At 42.0% G+C, this 25738-nt stretch overlaps 1 protein-coding gene across 2 annotated transcripts in view; it reads right to left on the bottom strand.

The window, feature by feature from the left end:
• Positions 1-25738, bottom strand: part of LOC144753085 (cytochrome P450 2D6-like) — a 382600-nt gene that overhangs the window by 267069 nt on the left and 89793 nt on the right. For both annotated transcript variants that reach the window (XM_078640876.1, XM_078640882.1), the window contains one exon: positions 13299-13470. In XM_078640876.1, coding sequence (XP_078497002.1) covers positions 13299-13470 — 172 coding nt within the window. The remainder of the gene's footprint in view (positions 1-13298; positions 13471-25738) is intronic.

Below are 25738 nucleotides of genomic sequence, written 5' to 3'. Positions count from 1 at the left end.
TGCGCCGTTTCCTGTCGCAGGCACAAGGCCGACCCACACAAGTGAGGTACCGTTTTTTTATCGGGACACTTGGGGTAATTCAGATTTGTAAATCAACTGTTATTACCAATTGAGCTTTCATGCATTTCTCCCTTTCAATGAAAGACATTGTGTAAAAAAAAAATCTTTATGAAAATAATTCTCATGCTAGTATGAGTATTCCCAACTTTGAAAATGTGCAATTATATACTGTTTCTGAACTCTATAATTTGTACCCAATTCAGAAATACATAGGTGTCTTTCATACAGATTATTCCATGTATACATTTTCCAAGACAAAGTGCACTATACCCAGTAAATGAAAAAATACCATTGCAAGTTGCTGCTCAGTTTTTGGATCTGGGTTCGTCGGGCTCTTGGTGAAACTACAAGTCCTATATATCCCCACAACCAGAAAGGTCTAACGAATGTAACGGTATATTGGTTTCCAAGAGCTGTCAAAATTAGAAAAAGTTATAGGTGAAAACGTTGAGACAAAAGGCTGTTTTTTTCAACAAAATTTCAAATATTCCAATATCTAACTGTTAGTTTCTATAACGAAACCTTCATGGATTTAGACAAATGACCCCTTTCTGAATTCAGAATTTTGTCTACTTTTCGAAAATGTAAAGCTTTCCAGGATCCATTATTGCTTTCAAACTCATTTCTACCATTAACTGGAAGGAGGTGGAAAGCTCTAAAAATAGCAAAAATAGGCTATGTCCCAGAAAACTGCCAAAACTGAGTGAAAAATTTCGGTTCTCTGACAAAAGTCTGTCATTCACTGAAAGCTGAGAAAATGGAGATTTCAGCCCCACAAACCCTTTTGTGATACCATTTTCAGGGAAAAACCCAGAGGCTTTCATTTGCAGCCCGTTTTTCCCATTTTTCTGAAAAAAACAAAAAAATCACTATATTTTGGTTAATTTCTGGGACCCCTCCAAGGGAATCCACAAACCCTGGGCGCCTTTAGAATCCCCATGATGTTGGAAGAAAAGGACGCAAATTTGGCGCGGATCCCTTATGTGGTCAAAAAGTTACAAGGGCCTAAGCGCGCACTACTCCAAAACGCCAAAAAAAGGCTTAGCACAGGAGGGGAAAAGGCCTAGCAGCGAAGGGGTTAAAAGATGAAACATTAAAAAGGAGAGATGCTGGCATTTTTAATTCATGGTTAAGCAAACTAATTGCCTTGAGCTCAAGAACCTTCACAGCAAAGTATGTGGGATGATGCGCTATGGAATGGCTAATTTGATTAATTGTGAAGCTTTCCAGTTGGCCTACTTGTAGCTATTCTCTGAGCCTGCTGTGAGGGTCAGAGCAGGGTCATAGAATAGTTGCAAGTAGGCAACTGAACTCTGAAGGGGCCCCTCAGGAAGCACTACAGGGAATGGTTACTAATGATAAGATTGAACTTTTGCACCTGCTGAGTGCTTTCAGCTTTGTCTGTAATTGCTTTCTGTTGCAGTGTAATTTTTTTTAACAGGACCTTTGTTGTATACTTGTAGCTATTCTCTGAGCCTGCTGTGAGGGTCAGAGCAGGGTCATAGAATAGTTGCAAGTAGGCAAATGAACTCTGAAGGGGCCCCTCAGGAAGCACTACAGGGAATGGTTACTAATGATAAGATTGAACTTTTGCACCTGCTGAGTGCTTTCAGTTTTGCAGAAATCCAAATATCCAGCAGCATCCACAAAAAGTAATCCTTCCAGGTCAAGATCCAAATCAAAGTGACCAGCACATGAATAAAGCACTGGGAGGAGCCTGCTGGACAGGAACAGGAAGTTGGAGACTGTGGGGCCCTTCCTTCCTCCCACCCCCCCCCCCCCCCAAAATGGACTCCTTGCAAAGAAAAAGTGCAGGCAAATGTCAATCTGAGGAGTTATTCTGATAAAAATCATAATTTTCAAGGTTTATGCTGCCTGCTGGTGGATTTCTTGTGCGAAATTGCAAATTTTGCAATCTCGCAATTGCGAGATTGTCGCTGCCCGCCGCATCAACATGTTCGCAAGTGTTAACTCCCGCGAAATTGTATAGTATTCTAGTTGGCAAGTGCGACCAAGCAAAAAATCCGCTTTGCACGGATTTTACGAATTTTCGGCAAGTTCGGGAGAGTTCGCGGATTGCGAATTTGCCGAAAATCCGCGAGCGGAACGGATTTTACGCCCATGCTTAATTGTAAATTGGTTTATATGGGCACACAGGAAAACAAGGAGAGCCCAGAGATACATGTCTCTCCCAAGGGAAAGAGGGGATTGGGCTGTTCCTGATTTTAAAATGTATTATTGGGCGGCTGCCTTTCAATATATGAGTGGGAAGGATATAGATCCTTGTATTGAGAATGAGTCTTCAGAGATGTACAAGCTACTACTGGGAGAGGACGCTGTGAACTGCTTTATGAAATTTAGTGAGCCTAGTTATTTAAAAAAACTAGATTTAAGACTCTGATGACAGCGTTCAAGATTTGGGCAGCGTTCTGGAAAGAAAGTGGTCTTGGGAGAATTAACTTTTATACTCAGCTGTTTTGAAAGCCCACTTTTCCAGGTATTTTTTTTGATTCTATAATGTCAGAGTCGGAGGGGCATGGGATCCGGAAATTAGGCGATCTATTAGGCCCAAATGGAATTCACCCTTTCTCCGAAATCCAATGCGATTATGGTATTGATAAGAAAAACTTCTTCAAGTATCTTCAAATACGTTGTTTTTAGGTGGGAAAAAGGGTGGGTTGAATGGCTTCAAGGAGAATAAAATTATTGATGTTGTCAGAGATGGGGAGGAGTGTACTATTCGGTGGATATACGCTGAACTTTCTCTACTAAAGAAAGACGATCTGGACAAGCAAGGGAAGAAATGGGCAGACACACTCGGCATTGACCAAGAAAGTTTTAGTGACTCTTTAGAACTGGGCCAGTCTGTTCTCTGCTCTGTGGGGCTTCAAGCTCATCATTTTAAAACAATTCTTTCCTTGTATGATACCCCAGCAAATATTGCACAGTGGGGGGGACAGAGGTGTACAACGGCCCCCGTTGTGGCAACTTGGTTGCTGAGCTGATCCATATGTTCCCATCTTGCACTAGGCTGCAAACCCTGATCCAGTCAATTGAAAAGTTCTTTGATCAATCTTGCTCCTGCTATAATTCTTTTGGGGATAGACAGCAAGGGAGGACAAGATTCATCATCCCACTTTCTCTTTTTAACCATGGCGGTATTGCGTATCTGTATTGCTTCAGCCTGGCTGGATCAAGCCACCTCAACATTCCAACAATGGCTTGCTAGGCTACTAGCTACTTGTAACCTTGAGAAAGGGATTTACGAGAGAAAGGGTGAAAAAGGGAGAATGTTAGTTAGAAGTATCTGGGGGCCCATATATAGATGGAAGGAAGATATGAGTGCTAATAGCCCCTAAGTAGGGTAAATAGGCTGGGGGTCTTTTTACTTTCTCTCTTCCTCCCCCTCTTTTTTCTTTTTCTTTTTTCTTGTTTTTCTTTCTTTGCTGTTTACTTTCTTTTCATTTTTTTGCTTTCATCTGATTGAACTTGAATGGTTTGCATAAGTAGTGATGGTAACTGCATTTAGTATAATAATGTTTATTCCTATTTGTTAAGAAAATGTATTGTGAAGCAATACTCAGATTATATTTGTACGACAGATACTGTGCTGTGATATAAAATAAAAATAAAATTATATAAAAAAGGAATTGTCTAACTGCATTTCCCTCTGCAAAAACATGAAGATAGTGAAAATGTAAATTGTTACAGTGCATAACACTTCGTTAGTTCATGTCAATGGTTGCCTATAACTGATCAGATACCCACAGTATTGTTCAACTGTGGCAGGGCTGTGTGCATGCTTATTTATTGTGTAACACTAGCATATTTCCATAAACTCATTCTATTTGCAAAGGGATATTTCAATAGTTTGGATTTTTCTCTCATCAGCTGCAGTGATAAAAAGCCCCCCGTGCTAATACTGCAAACAAGAAGTTAGCCATCAAGCCAGTTCTTGATCTATTTGTAACTTATTTTCCCTCTTTTTTCTGTCCATTTTACATCTCCCTACGTCAAAGAAATATGACGTCTATTTCTTGGACTTTTCTCATTATTAACACTAATTGTCACATCTATCAAAGCTCTCCTCAATCACAATTCTAAAGTTGTTCATTACTCTTTACTGCAGCTACTGCGTCAAGGGAAACACGCCTACCCCATATGCAAAGACAATTCTCCAACACCTGACATATAGGGCCTATATACGCACACCAAGCAACCATGGTACAGCCTGCCAGGTAAGATACTATTCTATCTCATGTCTTTTGACAAGTATCAAGCTTATTTACCAATGAAATTTCCACTTTATCATTGATGATATGTCTTCTGTCCCTTAACATTATTGTGCAACATATGTTGTTGTTGCTTTTATACTGTCTAAAGTTCAAGAAAACAGGTTAATTCCCTTCTCTTGAAGTACCTTTGAACAATTCACCTTATGAAAATGACATGCTATCCATAAATTGAGGACTGAGTGCAATCCCAGGAGGAACTCCAATCCATCTAGATGTGTACATCTCTGTGGCCTCCACAACTGCATGGGAAGAAAACATTATTGGGCCTACTCAGGGTTACACTTCCATGAACAATTCCTGGATGATCCTCTCATCTAGGGCTTTTCTTAGGATTACAAATACCTAGGCACCAGCTAAAAGTGCAAGATACTTGTACCCACTACTGTGGTCTCATTTTCAACAACCCCAAAGCTTACAGATACCTATGTTGCCTCCTCTGCTATTCTCTTCATATTTGCTTGGAAAGAAAACTCCAGGCCTTCTCCTCTCTTGTGCAGGCCCCCCCAATGTTCTCAGATGTCAACAACCTTCTGGCTATATCAGAAGGCAATTCATGAGTGAGATGGGGATTTTGCGGGCTAAAGCTATTCTCTGGGAGGATATGTTCTTTGACCTGCATGTTTCTTTGTGGAGTGAAATATCTGAAATGAGATGGACCATGAGCAATAACTCCAACCACCAGCAAGATCTTCCAAGGATGATCAAGAGACAGACCAGTGTCCCAGAAGACAGAGATACATTACTCCAGGGATTTCGAGTGTGTACTGGAACATCTCTAGTGTTAAAGGTAGCCTGAGGTGAGTTTGCAGAGTTCCGCCTCACAGAACTTTGCAAAGTGACCCAAAAACTCTGCTGCACTACACAGAGTTCAACAAGCGGCGGAGTGCATTTGGTCATGCCGTACGCATTGACTTTCAGCACCGGGTGTTTGTCCCAAGCTGTAAAATCAGCGCAAACTGCACCATGCACCGCGCAAGAGGGTGCTGCTTCTTTTCTTGCCGCTTGAATAGATTTTCTACCTGAGCGGCAGCTTTCTCAATGTGAACGGAGTAAGAGGTCATGACCATCGGCAACTGTCCGCGTTGAGAAATCTTGCCAGGAGGTGGGTTTTCCTCGCTAGTGCTTGCCAACTTGACGTTCTGAGCTACACAATAAAATTATGTGAACTCAATCTAAAAATATTCAAAAAGATAATTCACACAGTTAATTAATGATTTCACTGGTGAACAACCTTTACAACGAAACTTTTACAACGCACTACCATTACAACACGGTCATTACAACGCAAACTATTACAACGCATTGCTCTGGGGGGCGCTCTAGGATAGGGAATAGGTTAATTTACTATCCAATAACCTTCCCTAGAGTCCACGGGGACTGGAGTTGGAATAGTAAATTAAACTATTCACTATCCAGCACCCCAAAGCGCTATGCGTTGTAATGAACTGCGATGTAAAAACCGCGTTGTAAAGGCAGGCGGTGTAATAGCCTGCGTTGTAACGTCATACATCCGATTTCACTGATTGGAAATTAACCTATATATCTAAAAATGAATAAAAATATATTAATAAAAATGACGAGCACTACTTTCATGCAATCACAACCCACAAAAAAATTCAAACATAATAAACACAAACTCAATATAATTAAAACATATGAATAAACATAAATAAGACAATAATATGTGTTCTAAATTTTTCAAAATGGGCAATATTTATTAGACTTTTAAAAAAATCCAATAAGGTATGGATATAATAAAGAAGTTAATGAAACACTAACAGGTTGTCCTTTGCCATGGGACTACACGTGGTTTGGCACTAGACCATGCTAATCCAATAAATACTAAATGCCAATACATCTATTTAGTAACAGGAGGGGCGGGGCTCCCACGAAGTCGTGATATTGATATAAATTATTTATTCATAATTGTGATCCCTAGTGGATGGACGAAGCATTTTATCTGGAAAGCCAGCCTTGGCGCCAGTGGTACAACTTATCATATAACCATAAACAAAAAAAATAAGCTCTATTGAAACAAGTAAAAAAAACTTAAAAACACTCAAATATTAAAACATTAACAAAATACAACATATCATACAACAATATTAAATGAAGTGATATTATATAATTGTATTATTATTATTGTTCTATTTCAATTATTACTAATTATTATTATTATAAGTGAAATACAATATTCTTAACTGCAATAATATGTCTCACGATATTCTGGATAGCATACAGTTGTGTAATGATATGAAAGATCAACATTCTTAAGGTCAAACAACCCTCAACAATCAAGTATGGTTTTCATTGTTATTCAACAGACTTTCTCAGCACTGAGTCCTTGACAAACCATGATCAACTAATATTCACACTGAAAAGCCTGTGTTTAAAGCAAAAGTACTACATTGCATGAATACGATATGCGGTCAAAGTCTCTCTTTGAACACACTGTCCAAGCCAACGCTGTTTTACCACAACTCTAGCCGTGGTATATGACATAAAGTCCACTCAGCTGTGAAATCTAAGCTTGAATTCCAACCTCAAGTACACATTTCAACTCATCCTCATCTGCAGCTGCAGAAGGGTATGCTGCGTAAAATGTGTCATTTTGGAGTAATTACACATCTTTCAAATAGGAATATCACACAATAGTTCTCTTGTCGCATGTTTGTCCCTGGCTTCATGATTTACAAAGCGAAGTGCTGCTATTTTAATAAATCTGGCCTTACGTGAAAACCTATGGGCATTTTCATCATTCCTGCCCTGTCACGCCACTCTTGCATAGATAACAGGCACCCTAGCATTCCCTAGCACAAAGTGATTTGGGTGCACCACTCATGCCAGATTTCAGCAAAAAGCAGTTTATACGCATGTGGAGTAGCGTACGTTTAGCTCCATGCGTCACATTTGGCTAGGCCATATATATATTTACCTTTGACCTTATGTATTAATGTAATTTAATAATACAAATGAGTTATAATGCACTTAGGGTGGACTTATTGTATGTTTGCGACAATTATATGTGTGTGCATGTTAATGTTTTTCCTTCTCAGAAATATCTGGATTGCTGATATTAATCTTCTGTAGCTTTAGATTGTAAGGCGAGGCACTAAAATGCATTGAATGCAGCAAATTTGCCAGGGATCACTGAGAATGAATCATATGTGTGTTCAAGGTTTTCTTTATAAATTGTGGCCAGTTGTTGTTTTTGTTTAATAATACATGTATTAGTTTATTGTGCCACATATAAGAGTACAGTATGTTATAGCTGAATTCCTTTGTTAAAGATTTCATTTATGGGATTATATATAGGTTGTGGAACTAATACGCATCTAAAGAAACTGTTAGCATGATTGTAGACCTTAAGGTTACAGTTAAGACATTTGATATTAACATGAAAGTTATTTTCTGCATGTTTTCTCCTCTGCAGGTGCAGACCAAACACATTAATTAGTTAGTGAAAAGCACATGGTATTCCTGAGATAGTGAGGCGAGCAGGAACTGGCAAGGTCAAATATTTTTAATGAGGATCAAAGGGAATGTTATCAATTGGTAGTATCGGAAAAAGGGAGGACCCTTGGAAGGGTCCTATGGAAGCAGAGACTGGAATATGGGAGTAGTGTACAAGGTGCCAAGTGTATTTCTGAGAACTGGAATAGTACTGTGATGTGTATGAGGTCATACTTCCTGAATGTTCTTTTTACACTTGAATTAGTGAACTCATCTTGGGGTTATTCGGCTTCTATTTAGACTTAGAAAAGGACAAACCTCTCTTGACATCTCTGATTATGTGGCTTTATGCTATACATGATTCCTTACCTGTAGAACTTCTACAGAGGAACTGATGCTGACACCTTTCTTGCTTTTTTGATTCAATAGGGTTTCCCATATTATTAGTATAGTGCAGGGTTTAGTAGATGTTGTGAATATTTTCCATGTATGGAAAGAAAGGATAGCAACCATTAGTCTAGTCATCAAATCCAATTACTTATTTTCTACATGGCTGCCAAAGAAATTTGTATATGCTCCTTGCTGTTGAGGACCAATATTGTACGTCGCTTTTGTCCTCCTCTGATAATATTGTATTTTTATAATATGTTTTTGAGATTGATTTATATTAGTCTTGCTGTGAATTTGTAATAAACCTATTACCTTCAAGTTACAGACTCAGACTTTTTTTTGTGGTTCAAATGGTGACACTGTACCTTAAGATTTAAATTGCTGTTAACTTCTTTTCCTCTCAGGCTACTAAAAAGGTATATTGACCAGAGTCGAATAAGAAGGAACAGCCCAGAGTGTTCTCACAAGAAAATTGATCAGCTTTGCCATGTAGGCTTGATTCAATGCGCTGACACTGGTGCTACCTGCATTTAATCTTGGACCCCTCCTGAGGCTTGAGCCGGGAGGTAGAACAGTATTGTTGTGCTAATTGTGTGATATCGCTGTGTGTGCAATTGTCGCTGATTGGAAACGCATTGCATAGGAACACTAGCAGTATTTTAGACGCCGAAAATTTTAAAATCTCACTATTTGCGGAAATCACTTAGTAATACTATTAGCACTTACCCCATCCCTGCAAATTACTCCCCTTGCACTTTTCGCCGGTAACAGCCGATTTCAGGGCTGTTTACCGAGCAGAAGGGTAGCATTTTCACGGCAGACATCTTAAGTGGGAGGCGGCAGCTGGTTCAGCCCTCTAGCCTTTCCTACAAAAGGAGCCCAGGGACTTCAGACGCGAGATTCAATGCGCTGACACTGGTGCTACCTGCATTTAATCTTGGACCCCTCCTGAGGCTTGAGCCGGGAGGTAGAACAGTATTGTTGTGCTAATTGTGTGATATCGCTGTGTGTGCAATTGTCGCTGATTGGAAACGCATTGCATAGGAACACTAGCAGTATTTTAGACGCCGAAAATTTTAAAATCTCACTATTTGCGGAAATCACTTAGTAATACTATTAGCACTTACCCCACCCCTGCAAATTACTCCCCTTGCACTTTTCGCCGGTAACAGCCGATTTCAGGGCTGTTTACCGAGCAGAAGGGTAGCATTTTCACGGCAGACATCTTAAGTGGGAGGCGGCAGCTGGTTCAGCGCTCTAGCCTTTCCTACAAAAGGATACGGTTACCCTCCGCGACAGCGGACGCGTACAGTGGACGCGCCTCGCCAGCGCCGGAGTCACGCCAGAGTCAGCCCGTCCGTGCCTCGGACGTGCAAGGCATTATGGCACCTCTTCCTTCAGGTATCAGGGACCTGGTTACTTGCCCCCCTATAATCGAGGCATTAACCAACACAGTCAGTCATTCACGGCTAAAATACTCGTCTGAAGGTCTACTAGCCCTTCGACCCACTCGCAATTCTGCATGCAGGACAATAGACCCTGATTTAAATACAACTACATGTCAATGTTGCCATTTATCCACCAACCACGTGCAAATAAAAGCCTTACAGGCTAAAAACCCCACAAACATTAATAAGATGCCTTCTGACCAGTTCCTATTTTTCAGTATTAATTGCCGCTCACTATCTAAGCATCGAACTGAAATTTTCATCTTACTCTTGGATGAGGTTCCCGATGCAGTTTTCCTAACTGAAACATGGCTTCAAGACAGTTCTGGACCTGACTTAGCTACGGCACTCCCTGAAACTTATGCTATTGTCAGACTCGATCGTGAGAAACCGCCAGGAGGAGGGATAGCAATTATTTTTAAAAAACGCTATAATTGCGAATTCAACAGACTCCCATGTGAGGGTTGTGAAGGCGCAATTTTTAAACTTTCACTCACACCGAATTTTACCTTTTCGGGAGTGCTCATTTATAGGCCACCAGGTATTGCTTCTAGATGGATACCTCATTTTGTCGAACTCCTTGGACCTTTAATTATGAAAATGGCTGGCTTTACTATTCTAGGAGATATGAATTTACACTTGGAAAAAGATGACTGCTCCATAGTGAGCAACTTTAAAACGGATCTTGCATCCCTTAATCTGATCTTAAAGAACTCTGGCTCCACACATAGAGCCGGTCACTTGTTGGATCCCATCTTCTCCAACTTAAATGACATATCTAAACCCACGGCTATTCCTGTGCCCTGGTCTGATCACTTCCTGATTAAATTTTTCCTTCTTGTAAAAACTTCTAATAGGGTTAAAACATCAGTACCTACACAATTAATCAGGAAATGGAAAAAGCTTGATCTAGAAATTCTTAACTCCATGCTAGAGGGCCATCTCCCCTGTACAAAAGCAACAGTACAAGAGTTCTCAACATCAGTCCAAACTTGGCTCTTAGAAGCCGTTGATTCCATTTTACCTAAAACCAAACTAAAACAAAACTCCCACCGCCCCCCTGCTCCGTGGTTTACTGAGACTTTGAAACAGGAAAAAAGTATATGTAAAACTGCAGAACGTCAATGGAGGAAATCCTATTGCCCTGACGCCAAATTGGCTTACAAAAATAAACTCTCTAATTATCAGAGACTCTGTGCTAAAACCAAAGCTGAACATGTTTGCACGAAAATCACCGAAGCCCTATGTCAGTCTAAAATACTTTTTAAAACTGTAAGAGAATTAGCTGGTTCCCTCACCTTACAATCTCCTCCAGATCTAAACAAATCACAATGTGATACTCTTGCAGCCTTTTTTGTAGAAAAAGTTGATAAAATCTATCAGGGTATAGAACAAACCACAAAGGAAATCGCCAAGTCCAATGTGATTCTGCCTTCTACCAATACTGGCCTTGAAACCAATATTTTAGCCTCCATTATCCCTACGGAAAATGAGTTGTTCTCCTGTATACTCCCACATGATGCAACACCTCCAGCTATTCTAGATAAATGGCCGCCGCTCAACTTAGACCTGGTTCGGAAACTTTTGGATTCCATTAAATCAGGTTCACCAAACGATCCACTCCCTTGTTCCATCTTGAAAAAACTAAATAATAGAGCCCTAGAGACAATCACCAATCTTCTAAATAAATCATTACAGTAAGAAACCGTACCGAAAGAGTGGAAACATGCAATGATTCACCCGTTATTAAAAAAAGCTGGAACAGATCCCAACTTGCCATCCAATTTTAGACCTATCTCATTATTACCAACTTTCGCAAAGATATTGGAAAAACATGTTCACAGAGTCCTCACTGATTTCATTACCATCCAGGATATACTACCTCTTCATCAGTCAGGATTCCGCACAGGATTCTCGACGGAAACAACCCTGCTGGGTGTAACTGAGAACATCCGTCTACTGTTAGATCGCGGTGAAACGGTTGCCTTGCTGTTACTGGATCTCAGTGCAGCATTTGATACTGTGTCACATGCTGTACTTGAGCAAACTCTCCATGACATCGGTATTAGGGGCGCCGCCTGCAACTGGATCAAATCCCTATTAGAACAACGCACTTTCCAAGTTTTTTCCCAATCAGCATGCTCAGATACCATGATCCTCAAACATGGAGTGCCGCAGGGCTCTATATTGAGCCCGCTGCTCTTCAATATTTACATGAGCCCACTGGCCAAAATGATAGAAGACTCTGGCCTACTCATGTTCTCGTATGCTGATGATTCACAGCTTATTTTTTCTCTTTCATCTTCGGACTCCAACAACATCTCGTCGTTAAAAATCGGCCTCACCAACATCGCTGAGTGGATGAGAAAAAATTTTCTCAAACTTAATGGCGAGAAAACAGAGCTACTTGTTATGGGCAAGAACAAAGAACTCTGGGGACCCCAGCACTGGCCTGATGATGTGATGGGTACACCCCCAGTTCCAGTCAAATCAGCACGCAATCTTGGTGTCATCATTGATGAATCACTTAGTCTCAACCAGCAAGCTACTAAGACATCAGCTACTTGCTTTGCGATCCTAAAGTGGTTGAAGAAAATCTGTTGGATGCTGCCCAAAAATACTCAAAAATCGGTCATTAATGCTCTGATAACCTCCAGGCTCGATTACGCCAATGTGCTGTACCTGGGGGCCAACAAGGCCATAACCCGACGATTGCAGACAGTGCAAAATGCTGCCGCAAGATTACTGTGGAAAATTCCCATTTCCACGCCCACAACCAAGTATATCCGCGAATTGCATTGGCTGAAAATCGAGAACCGGGTAAAATTTAAATCCTTATGTCTTATGCATAGGATTTCAACTAACAAGGCACCCAAGTACTTACAACATCTTGTACATCCCTACCGTCCATCCCGTACTCTTCGTTCAGCCACAGCAAACCAATTTGTGATCCCCAAAGTCAGGCTGGCGAGAATGGGCGGTAGATCCTTTTCATATCTTGGACCCTCCCTCTGGAACACTCTCCCACTGACCCTTAGGCAGGAAACTAATCACTTGAAATTCAGGAAGGCCTTAAAAACCTGGCTGTTCAACATCTAAAAAATCTGAATATCTCAATGCATTGAATCATCAGCGCCGGGAAACCCTTTGGTGGGTAGCTGTAACGCTATAGAAATGAAATAAATAAATAAAATAGGCTAGCTTGTGCATCTCTGCATTGCACAGGAGGGCCAGTGCAAACATATAGTCAATTCGGGCTTATTTATGACCTCTATTGGGACTTGTAAAGCAAAACCCAGCATAAAAAATGTAAAGCAATGAAAAAATTAAAAAATGCCTTGCTGTGGACCAACATTCTGAAACTCAGGGATGATCCCAGAGAGTCTTGAGAATTGTGACAAAGAGTGCTGGGTATGTTCATGGCAACATTCCTGTTGAAGATGTTAGCAACTTCCACATTTTACTACCAGTTGAGTGTTATGGACAGTAGTGTAATGAAGGTGCTATTGCCTCCAATGCAAGTAAGAAAAATTAATCCCTCTGTCCCTGGTTTAATAGTAAAATATAGTCATAATTGTGTTGCAGAGGGTACTTCATAATGCTAGGCCCGCTGCAACTGCAGCTGGTGCATTCTTGGTAACTAAGCACATACCTGCACAGTTCTCCTTATAGACATAGCAATCAGTGATTGGAAAATACGGACGGTCAGACGTGTCCTCCGATTTGGTGATAAGCCCCTCCTTCACTGACTCCAACCCATTGATGATCACTACGTTATCCCAGCAGAACTGCAAGCTGAAGACATCACCATACTTTTTCCTGAGCTGCGGCAAAGAAAGCAATTGAGAGGTGGAATTTAGAGAGAAAGGGGATAAAACAAATCAGTGGATGTAAAGGGAGAGGAAGTAGAGTAGGAATTAGATAAATCAAAGGAAATAGAGTCAAAATGGAGAAAGGGAGAATGACCGTTAGATAACTGTATAACCACTGATGTCATCAACAGTTATTTTGTATTTACTATGAAAGCTTTCGCTAGCATGAAGCACACTCATTTTGAACACACTGCACAACCATTCCCCTTTGTGAATTGGATACAAACCCAACTTGGCAGTCAGTATCTTTTAAATGGTTTTAGGCCAGAGTACAAGTAGCAAGCCATTGCGACATATGATGCCAATTAGCAATTTGGAAGGGCACAAGGCACGCTGCACATGGATGTCGTTTAGGAGTTGCCTGGGGTCGCAGGTGTGATCCCTGGCTTGCTCACTGTGACCCTCGTCACTGCTTTTGCGACCCTTGGCTTCATAGGTAGCAAAATCAGTGCTAATAAGACAGAGCATCTTCGCCCTCCCCCTCTGTTTTCATCTCATTTTTAATTACACCAACAGTGAACTATTAGTGTAATTATAACTGGAGCATCAAGTATGTAGAATTTGTTTAAAATATTTGCTGTGAGAGCGCTTGTGAGTGAGAGTTTGTTTATGTAGGAGAGGGAGTGTTTATCTGAAAGCATGTGTGTGTGTGTGTGTGTGTGTGTGTGTGGGGGGGGGGAAATTGTCAGTCAGTAAAAGGTGTGGCAATAAATGATATTAGGGTCCTAATTAGCATGTCGGTCAGAAAGCCTACAACTGCAGGTTGGAGGCTTTCCGTCCAACCCCCTTGGTTTGAATTCCGACCGCCGTATGACGATTACGGTGGTCGAAATTTAAACTGGCCCGTCATTCCGGCTGGCTTCTGATGGGCTCAAGGAGCCTGTCGGCCACTCAGAAACTGAACATAATCCCTTATGGACGGTGTTTCAGCCATCAGGATTATGATGTATGTTTCCGACTGGCTTTCCATGTTGGGCTTTCTGACATGGAAAGCCTGTTGGAAAGTCACTTTGGGGGCACCCACAGGGCCCCCCTCTCTCCTCAGCCTCCAGTTGGGGGCTGAAGAGGCACCTATGGTGCTCCCCTGTAAATCCCTGCACCGTTAGGTGCCTGCCACACAGTGCAGGAATGCACAGTGACTCGCATTTCTTAATGGGAGCTTGTGCTGCCACCGCACAAGCTCCGATAGGAAAATAGGAGTCTGTGACCACACCATGTGCGGTCGCATCGTAATTGCAGTTTTGGACTGCCGACCTGAGGTTGGTCGGCCTTGAAACCGTACGGATGTCGGTCGGAGGAAATTCCCACCGACATGCTAATCAGTCCCTAAATGTCAGTTAGTGAGTTTGAGGAAATCATGGTGAGTGGGAATGACGGAGTGAGGATAAGAGTGAGCGCACACCAGTGTGTGCGAGTAGCTTTGAGTTAATCTGTGTAAGAATGAGTGACATTATGTGAGTGAGTGTAAGAGTGCAAGAGAATGTGAATAAATGAGTGTGAGTGACAATAGCTCAGTGAGTGTAGTAATAGGTGAGTAATAGCTGAGTAAGAGTAGGTGAGAATGAGTGTGAGTTAGTAGACGTAAATTAGCATGAGTCCGAATGTGGTATGATTGAGAGTCTGCTTTTGGTCCTGCAAAATACTGGTATTTCCATACTGGAGGCAAACATTAACTCACAGGCGCCTGGCATACTAAATATGATACTTGATATATGGCACATGGTAATTTTTGGTATGGGACTCTCATGGCAAAATGATCATGCTAGCATGCTGGTGATTCTTGGCATAAAAGATGACAGCTGTGGCATGTAGGAGGTGGACAAACAAGATAAAATACTTGCCCTATCACACTAGAGGTATATTTTGACATAAGGGTCAACCTTATACCATGGACAACATTAATATCAAAATCCCAGAACTGGAATCTTATATGTAATGGTTGACATAACAGGGCACCCATGGTTTATAAGGGCACCCATGGCAAAATGCTTGCCTTGGCACAATTATGGTTATTTTGGCATATGGGGGGCACCAATAGCAATAGTCAACTCCTGTGGTACATCAGGTTTAATTGTCTTAGGACAACATAAAAGGATTTATGTATTTGCCCTTTCATAGTCTGTGGCTTTTAAGCAGATTTATGTGAAAAGATTGCTTTAAAATGCACAATTTGACCCATTTTGTCATTAAGGGGCAAACCCCTTACCCACCAACCCATTCAAAAGAAATCTGGTTCATTCGCTTTGATCAATACAATTCATGGCAAGTATTGGAATTCATACACCACATCACTTTCAAAGATTATGTCAGCACTCCAATATACGTGAATCAAAAAGAGACATTTATGTTGAATTGTTATATTAAGGACACAGTTATATAATTCAATTTGGTGATGGCAATTATTGTGATGGCATATGGCTTGAGGTCAAGTCACATCGCTTCCTGGGAAAATTCAGGTTCAACGATCATATCATGTCACCTCCTTTCATGTCAACAAGGTCAAAGGGTCTGGGACGTCACTTCTGCTACCCCTGGCATCTTGGCGAATTGACGACCATGATACCCCATTCAAATTGCGAACTAGTAACTATTTGTAAACCCATTTTAGGAGTTGGTGACAGTTTACCAACTCTTATAGTGTGTTTAGTAATAAAATACCTACTTTGCTGTTGCAAACGCTCTAATTTTGTGAATGGGAGTGTTTTGCCTTAAATCGGTTAGTGGATCTAGCCAAATACATCTAACACAGTTTAGATTATAAACGTTCCCTTTTTTCAGCTGATTATAATAAGAAATATTGAGGCATATTCTCAAGGACTTATCGCCGGTTTATCAGAACTTTAGCGCCGCAAAAGTGGTGATAGATTTATCGCCCTATTCACAAGCTGGTGCAACCTGCTGTTATCGCCAGTTTTCCAGCCATAGCTGCTGCACAAAACATCCCCATGGATGAGAGCGACAGCTAACGCTAATGATATGCTGAGTAGGCGTTCCCGTGCAAAAACACATGAAAACACAACTTCGCGATATTCTCAATGGCCAGCCAGATTTGCGATGCGATCCAAAAACAGGCGATAAGGTGCATTAGCAGCAGGGATTTAACACCTGCCTTTTAATGGTGTTAAGCAGGACGACAACCTGCAGTGTGAAAGGGAGCCCAGCCCAGAGCCACATCTGAAGACAAACACAAGTCATGGAGCTACTGATCATGCAAATCGGAGACGCAAGAGGGCCACAACACCCACCGCTACCACCTCCAGGCCCCCCAGTCCCTGGTTGTTACTCACCAGGTTGCTGTTGGCTCAGGTCATGTTGTGCAGTGTCCGGTCCCCCAACTCCTGCAGTCTCCCCAATAATGACTCAGGAGACCATTACCTCCATCTCCCACCTCCAGGCTGCATTGCTGCTTTCAGATTGGCTGCGAGTTTCAGCTTGGTTTTGCGCTTCACATCAGTCCAGCGCTTCTTGCAGTCGTCCACTTCCCTTCTCTTCACTCCGACTGCATTCACCTTGGCCAAGATGAACTGCCACATTGTATTTTTAGTAGCCAATGACAAAGTGGAGGTGATGAACAGTTTGTGGTGGTGTTCTATCACCTCCGTAATGAGGATCTGGTTTTCCTGTGGACTGAAAAGCGGGTTCCTCTTCTTCTTCTCCTTGCCTTTTCCTGACCCCGAGGTCCCAGGCTGGTCTTCCGTGGGGCTTGTGGGGTTCTGGTTGTGCTCTGTACTTGCTCCGGCTACCTCCACTGTGCTTCGCAGTTTGTCTTTTTTTGTGTTTTTTGTTGCTGCTTTTATAGTGATTTTTCCCACTTGACTTGTGGGACTTGCAGGCCTGGCGCTGCTTATCGCTTAAATATTTATTGCAGTAGGGCCCATCGCAACTTTTTTCGTGTTTGGGTTTAGATGTTATCGCCATCCCAGTGATTTTATCGCTGACATTTGATGCGTTATCGGGAAACTATTGCATGTTACTGCTGTGTTGTGAATTTCGACGTTAACACAGAGCTTTTTACCCGCGATAAATGGCAATATGAAAAATTGCATTAATTTATTTTGGCAATGATTATTGCACGTTCTTGAGAATATCCCCCATTATTTTATAATTTTGCACAAGTGGTGCTGTCTCAGGTGAGTGTCGGTTTTTAATCTTAGGCTCTGGAGCTACTGTGTTTTCAGTAGTGAAATGAATAATCGTGTGTTAATTTTGTGAATACGGCCTTGCAGCTGCTACTGAGTATTGATATGGTGTACCTTAATTTTGAAAAGCCACATTTTTTATTAAATTGGCATCAGTGATGTCTCTTTTTCTCGTGCCATGAATAATATACCAGTGTTAGGATTGAATTAGCCTGATAATAAAAGAAACAGGCATTGGCAAAAACAATAGTTCTGGTCTTGGCTAGCTGGTGGGATAATTTATATTTTTGTTTATTACCAGCATAAGCCACAAAAATAAAAAGGAAGTAAAATAATATGCCTGCTTACTTGTTAACTGTATTTTAAATAATCAATCCTATTTCATTTTAGGAGAAGAGCTGGTGCTTCCTAGCCAGAAAGTGTATTTAGAACAGGTGGGGAATCCTTTGTGAAATTTAATGCAAAAAACAGGAAAATAACAAACAAAAAAAGTTTAAAAAGATGTAAGATTAAAAAATAAAAAGCATTGACAAAATAAAGATTTGGCCCACCAGTGCTGGCAGTCAAGTACAAATCATTTAGATGGATGCAAATATGTGATCAGGCAAAATGCTGGCACAGTGAATGTGAGTCAATGGCTGAAGAAGACTTGATTCCCTGTCCCATGCTATATGATGTAGTGAGCAGAGGCAAAATGTGATTACCTCTTAAACATTCAAATGGATGAAGACGGCTGACCCAACGCTTATCTATGTGTATGCATTATAGTATGTGTTTAATTCATTTTTACTCAAGGCTGATGAAAAAGCTAAAGTTGTCTCTAGGCTAGAGTCAATAAACAACTAATTGCATTGCATCTTTTGACCTCAGCAAAGACTAGTTGCTCCACTCCAAACTCTGCCTCTGAAAATAAAGTATCTATTCCTTAAAGTCAATCTTAAAGTCCCTCTAACTTGGTCACTGACACTTCTAGTGCAGTTGTTAAGGGAGAGAGATCTTGGGACCAGGAGTGGTGAGGGCAGGACTGGGACTCACCATTAGCCTTGGAAAAAGAAAATTATATTAGGCTTACACTGCCTAGAGTGAGCGAGGCTAATTTTCTGTGGGAAGGCTTGGGTGGGAATGATCTCTCTCAAGAAAATGTTTGAAACTTTTACATCTAACTAATGTTACACTACCATTTTTCAAATGTGTATGTTAGAAAGCCAGAGGTTTCAAAGGTAGTTCTCAGTGTGAGCTAATGAAATACTCCATTCCTTCAAAGACTGCCACAGTATCTAGGAGCAGATTTCCTCCACAGCAGCAAATCCATTTCAGAAGTCTGTGTGCTGATGTAAAGCACTCAGGCCCAGATTTACTAAGGTTTTGCAGTGGGGTTGGTTGCGCCCCTTTTGTGACACAGCCTCAAGGCAAAACCCATGTTGGGATTTACCAAGCCATGCAAATCAAGATTTGCAATGCTTTGTATGGGATTTTATCCCCAAAGGAACAAAAGTGTGCTGCCTTGTCTTAACTTGCATCAGAGAAGCTTTATGTAGGGGGAGCATGGACCTTATGATGCACCCACCCATATATTTTCCCACAATGCCACATTTACTAAAGTCAATAATCATGGGTTTACATCAAAATTGTGAGCCTACCAGAGGCTGGTGTAGCGAAGAGAAATATATTTTTTTCTCGTCACTTGCTCTTTGCATGTGTGCTGCATTCTGCAGCACACATGCAAAAAGGAATAAGCATCTAGGAATAGCTTTTATGCAAGAAAGTAAAACTTTCTGTACAAAAAACTATTCTGAGCACAACACTGGCACCCTTACGTTGTGGTGCACGGATGCCTGCATTGGTGCTAGGCAGCCAGAAGTATGCCAGCGATACGAGAGAGTACAAAAGCACCATATCTTAGTAGATATGGCATATTTTTGCTCTCTCACCTTTGCTGCAATGCAGCACTTGCTGTGTTTCGTTACGCTATTGTTTAGTAAATCTGGTCCTGGGTGTGCAACTGGCAAATGTATTTGTGCCGCAAGAGAAGCTATACATGTCTGACACACTGTACTACATTGGAACATAATGCCTATCATTGTATCTATACCAGTTAGTGTGACAGTCTATCAGTGGTGATTGGAGATAACACATTGGTCATATATGTAAAGGATACATAGCCATGGCATTCCCTGTACCCCTTCATGTACAACACACTTAAATATGAATTTCTGTATTACTCTGTATGCAATACATACAAGTCTATATATTATATATTTTCCACAATGCCATGTGGGTAAAATAGCTACTGCCAGATATACTAACACACTGCCAAATTTGTAAAGCAAATATCACCAGAACCTATTCTACGCTGTCTATCTAAATAAAGACCACCTTTCTAATACGCCATGCCATGGTACTTCATGGGGTAGTTTAGGGGTATGGCTTGAACAGGACCTCTCATTCAGGACTCAAGCGAAAAAAACGGTCGGCATATGCTTTGGCCTACTTCGCTCAGCCCGTAAAATTCTTCCCCTACTACCGCCCCAGTCGAGAAAGCTACTCATCCAAGGGTTAATTCTCTCCAGGTTGGACTACAGTAATGCCCTCTTCCTGGGTGCTCCAGAAGCTACTATTAACATCCTCCAACGAGTCCAAAATTCTGCAGCCAGGCTGCTCACTGGGGCACCGGTAAGATCTTCAGCCAGACCAGCATTGAGATGGCTGCCAGTGCGGGAGAGGATCAAGTTCAAATCCCTGTGCATTGTACATAAGTCCCTACAGGGCAAGGGACCTCCTATCTTAAGGAGCTTGGTTTACCCTTAAAGGCCTATAGGGCCCTCCGCTCCGACCACTGGCATTTTGCCAATGTTCCTAGAGTGAAGAGGGCTCGAACAGGAGGACCCCGATTCTCTGTAAATGCGGCGTCCTTGTGGAACGCACTCCCTTTCAGGATTCGAACCAAACCTAGTTACTTGAGGTTTCGAAAGCTCCTTAAAACCTTCCTCTTTCCCCAGGACTCTTAAATCATGGTTACCTCCTCAGTTGTCCTCTGTTCTACAGCGCTGGGACGCTCTCGGGCAGCCATGCGCTTTATAAATTTATTTTCATTTCATTCATTTCATTCATTTCATGGTTTACAAACAGGGTTAGTGGAAATAGGATTGGAAGGAATGCATGCTTTACACAGCTGGCAGGATGGATTAGCAAATGAACTCTTGTTCTGACATCAGCAATCAAATGAAGATCACAAGTTAAAATCGTGGCCAGGCAGACCTACCCTTCCATCCTTCTGAGGTTGGTAAATTGAGTGCCATTAAAGTTTAGAATAGTAGCATAATTTATTTGCAGGACTTATAGACAACAGAAGTGTGGTATGAAGCATAATATAAAAAAACAAGCTGTTGTTACTATTATTATAATGTGTGTGTGAAATTGTGTTAATTAGTTAACAAAAACCATGAACATAAGAGAAAGGAGCATACATCAAAGAATTCAACATAACCATTCCGTCAGAAATGTAAAAGTGTGACACACAAAATGAAGTAAAAAAGAAAGAGGAGATTTTAAGCCTAGACCTAAAAGAACCTCTGGTGGAGCCAACCCCAAGCTCCCCTTGTAAATATCAACAACAATTAGAAAACCTACAGCGGGGCCATGAATTTATTATCCTGTAAAGAGCACAGTGCTTTGTAGTGTTATGCTCTGAGGGGCCCTCCTCCCTGCCTCCTTCCCGTAGTAACAGCGAAGACTAGAAGCCCTTTCCCGTAATAGCAGAGAAACTTAAAAATCCTAGGGCATGGCCATATATCTGCCATTCTGCAAAAGTGTGTTGTACATGGTAAAGTGCAAAGATCAGTCCCGTCCCCTCCTGGGCCCAAGTCATCATACGCAGCGAGAGTTATCCTAATTCTGATGGACACCCATAGCAATTTTAAATGCATTGGCCTAACCATTCACTTTAAATTTAGAAAAATAATAAAGTTTCGCTAAAACAGGGCCGACTGACTGCAGAGTCAACCAGAGTGCTTATCCCTTGACATGTTAGAGGTGCAGTTGGGATCCCTCACCGCGTCTTAACTGTGGAACATAAAACATCACCACAAAACGATAAGCTGTAAGGTCTGTAATTCATAACAAGCACAAGGAACAATCAAATGCCCTCCTGGGTAGCTCCAACAGGGTCTGACCGTGGCAATTCCCAGGTGCTTTTGACCCCCTACCGCAGGGAGGTATATGGGTTTCTGGCATGCGCCCATGACTCCTCAAACCTCCACAGACGGGATAGGGGGTACAGTATTCTTCTCACTACCCAACTAATGGACCCCAGCAGCCCATCTTCTAGACGCCTCCTGTGCATAGCCACAGCCTGCCATTGGCACATTCCTGATGCAGGGAATCTGGAGCCCTGTTTGAGACTGTGTTTGGCCTTAACCAGACTTTTAAAAATATCAACGAACTACACCAACTGAATATTCAAGCTGATGTTTTGAGGATTAAAAGACTCCATAACTGCTGACCTACAGGTTCTAATTCCTAAAAATATAAATTCATTACGTAGCCGGACCCTCTGATGCGTAAATAGGCATGAACAGAGCCAGAGGACATGCAGCAATGTTTCCTTTGTCAGATGGCATAGACGGCACCTTTTGTCTTCCAACTGTCCCTCCTCCTGACACATGGGCTTGAAATTTAGGGTAGGGCCAGCCCCAGTCTCATTGCCATAAATGTCCTCTTGACATTCCCAGAGTAAGAAGCTTTGAAGTAGGACTGTTCATGTTGTCTGCTACCTCCTCCCTTTAATGTCTCTCCATTTTCCAACCCTCTAACATCCTCTGCCCCCAACCACCTGCAAAATTTGACTGCCCAAAACACTCATCCTAAAACAGCCCAAACCCACTCCGCTGCATTATCTACGTGTAAACTGGTGACAAACATTTTCCTTCTGACTCCGTGGATACTTTATGACATCAAACCTCTTTTGTGCTGCCTCCCATAGCCCTTTACCCTTCTCCGTCATCCAGTTACTTCCGTTACTTCGGCTACAAATTTTTAAGTGTCCTAAGTTCTGGTAAAACAAAATCAGCTGAGACCACTCTGTTCATTGTCTGTTTTAGTTATCAGAGATACAGCAGTGCCTCAGACATAGCTGTTTCCGCTCTAGGACCACCCCACTGAAACTAGGCCACTACAAACAAGACAATCCTCCGCCCTTACTTTCTATACCTGTAAAATTAACTTTCTTGTTATCTAGCACACTCCCTCATATTACTTGTGCTACTCCAAGGGAAAACTTAATCAATCTCAAAAACTCACCCCTCTCTGATCCTCTCCCAGGGCTACTTCTCCAAACATCACCTACCCTGCCAAAATACTCCCCTCGCAGCACCCAAAGCCCTAACTGCCTTCAGTCCCCGACCCATTGTCCACAGCCCACTTTGTCTATAAAGTGCCATGACAACTTGTGTTTCTCCTTTCAAATTCAATACCATCCTTAGACACACATAAATGTAACCTTCTCCACTGGTTTGTGCCTGCCATGTGTTTTCCTGATTTAGTTGCTTTTTGTAAATATCTCCTAACCCACATTTTTTGAAAGTTCATAGCTTTCCATAAGTCTTTTCCTCCAAGCCTCATTTTCCCATTTTGATATTCTCCATCCTCTTTATCCTCTCCCAGTTGCATGCACTAGGCCTGGCTCACTGTGTCTGTTCAAATGCTAATGCCCACTAGTGGCTTAACACTATTAGTGGCAATATTACTGTGAGGCTCCTGCCTGGGGCACCCTTGCAGAGTTTGCCTCAAATAAATGTCCACGCCCCTCGTGATAAATATGACTGTTAATACCGATTTTGGGCTATGATTATTCTTTTGAAGCTCCCTTTACTTCACCCCCTGCCTGTGCTTCAGGCAGTCAATGAACCATGGCCTCCAATAATTTCCCGTCCCTAGTGCTTCTTAATGGTTTCCTCCTATAATACCCCTAGGGCTCCATTCACCTCTGCATATCATCTTATTGCTTTTTCCTCCACCATTTCCTCTTGTGTGTGTGTGTCCATCTGCTCTGATTACAATTTCTTTATTTCTTTTGGTCAACACTATGTCCCCCTAAAAAATAACACCCTACATCGCATACCACAAATTAGAACATTGGAATGTTGGGAGCTCCATTGAAAACAATGGAGTGCTCCGGGCTTATAATGGCTGGTATAAGCCTGGAGCTCCAACATTCCAATGTTTTTTTGTTTACAGCTCTGGCTGTGAACAAAGGCTTTAGGAAGCCTGAGGGGATTCCAATCCCCTCACGCTCCCATAAGGCTTTGTTCTTTTTGGTTAGAACATTCTGCCCTCTAGTGGCAGAATGTTCTAATACCCTTATAGCCTAAAGGGCTATACCGGCTATTAAAGTCACTCGCCCTTCGGCGAGGGCCTTTAACGCTGGAGAGGGTCTTCAATAGCCGGAATAGCCCTCTACGGCGGGCTGTAAGGCTATATAAAAGTCACCCATATGCTCCATCGAAACTAAAGAAATCTGCTTGATGTCGAACTTCAACCTTTCTGATCCTTTTCTACACTGTTTCATAATCCATATCATCTCCCCATGCTCTCATTAACCCTCAGCTATGCTTTCTAAAACAATGTACTTATTGAGTATGTGTCAGGTCACTTCTATTTTCGGATGCACAACATCTCAGCGGGCACCCAACTCAATTTTACCAATGATCATGGTGAAAATGAGAAGCCACCTTCCCTAGCAATTCTTTGGCTCAAATGCTTCCAACTAAATGTGGCATATCCTCTGATGCCTATAAATTTTGAGGCCAACACCAATCCTTAATGCCCCCAGGACCCAAATTGAAAACAAACCCTGAGTACAAAATCACAGCAATTTTCCTACCTCAGATAAAGACTAGGCCTGGGTGTAGTTTGTGACGTAGTGCTACGCGTAGCTACGTGAAGTGCACTTTGCACTACGTGAGCTACGGGTAGCACTACGCATACAGCGTAGTACCCTGTTCACATTGTGCAAGATGCTGTTTTCAATGATTGCACAGTGCGGACAAGCATCCGGCACTGTGCAACCATTGAAAACGGCATCCTGCACAGTGTGAGCTGTAGTTTTCTGCCGCTCGAGTAGATTATTACTCGAGCGTCAGCTTTCTCAACGCGTACTGGTAGTTTCTCATCAGAAGCGGTCGCGAGCATACGCGACCACTCGCAATGAGAAACCTGACCTCCCCGCGTTGAGAATCTTGCCGGGAAGTTTATTTTCCACGCTCGCGATCGGCAACTTGATGTTGCTGATAGCGGACGAGGAAAAAGTCTTGCAGGGATGTCATTTTGCTTGCTCGCTGTCGTCAACTTCACGTTGAGGACCGTGAGCAAGCAAAAAATTAACGCTACGCGTGTTTGCACTGTGCTATGTGCCGTTCGCGTAGTATTTTAAACTACGCAAGTGTAGCATAGTGCTTTGCCTAGGGTTAATAAAGACAACCAATATTCCAATATCTGGAATAGAATCCCTTCCATATATTTCCCAGGAAATATGTTTCAACTCCTGTCTTGGTATCCTTGCATTCTTCACTCAAGATGCTAAAACTCTTGAAATATTAATTTACAAACCTAAACAAAGCCTCACTGGCTAAGTCCCTCCACCTGTTGTGCACATAACCCGCTGGAGAAGGTAGTGTTTCTCCTTCCAGAAAGAGAAACACCAGACTAAGCAAATGCGGCTGTGAGTTGCCACAATGGAAGAACTCATTTTTAGTACGCAAAGATTGAAGGCAACAGCCAGTGACCTCCGTCAGAATTTACAAGCAACATGGGGAGGGCGAATGCAAGCATCTTACCTCGCTGTAGCAAAAGCAAGATAGAACTAACCAGTTTATGATAAAGGTCCAAATTCCTTCTGAAGAAACCTGTAACTTCCAAAGTTATCTCTCCATCCACTACTGGTTTTGATGAGGCTACTGAAATCAGCATGAGGTGGAAATGTGTCAGCAACTATAGAACGGGATCTACTGTGAACTGAAGGCAATGAGAAGATGGAGGGAACCAGACGACTTGGCACCTGTCAATGACCACGGTCACACCAAGTT

This window comes from Lissotriton helveticus, chromosome 1_1 (genome assembly GCF_964261635.1).
Source record: "Lissotriton helveticus chromosome 1_1, aLisHel1.1, whole genome shotgun sequence".
NCBI classification, from domain to species: Eukaryota; Metazoa; Chordata; class Amphibia; order Caudata; family Salamandridae; genus Lissotriton; species Lissotriton helveticus.
Note: the sequence above shows the minus strand (reverse complement) of the source record. Positions and strands in the feature narration are given on the sequence as shown.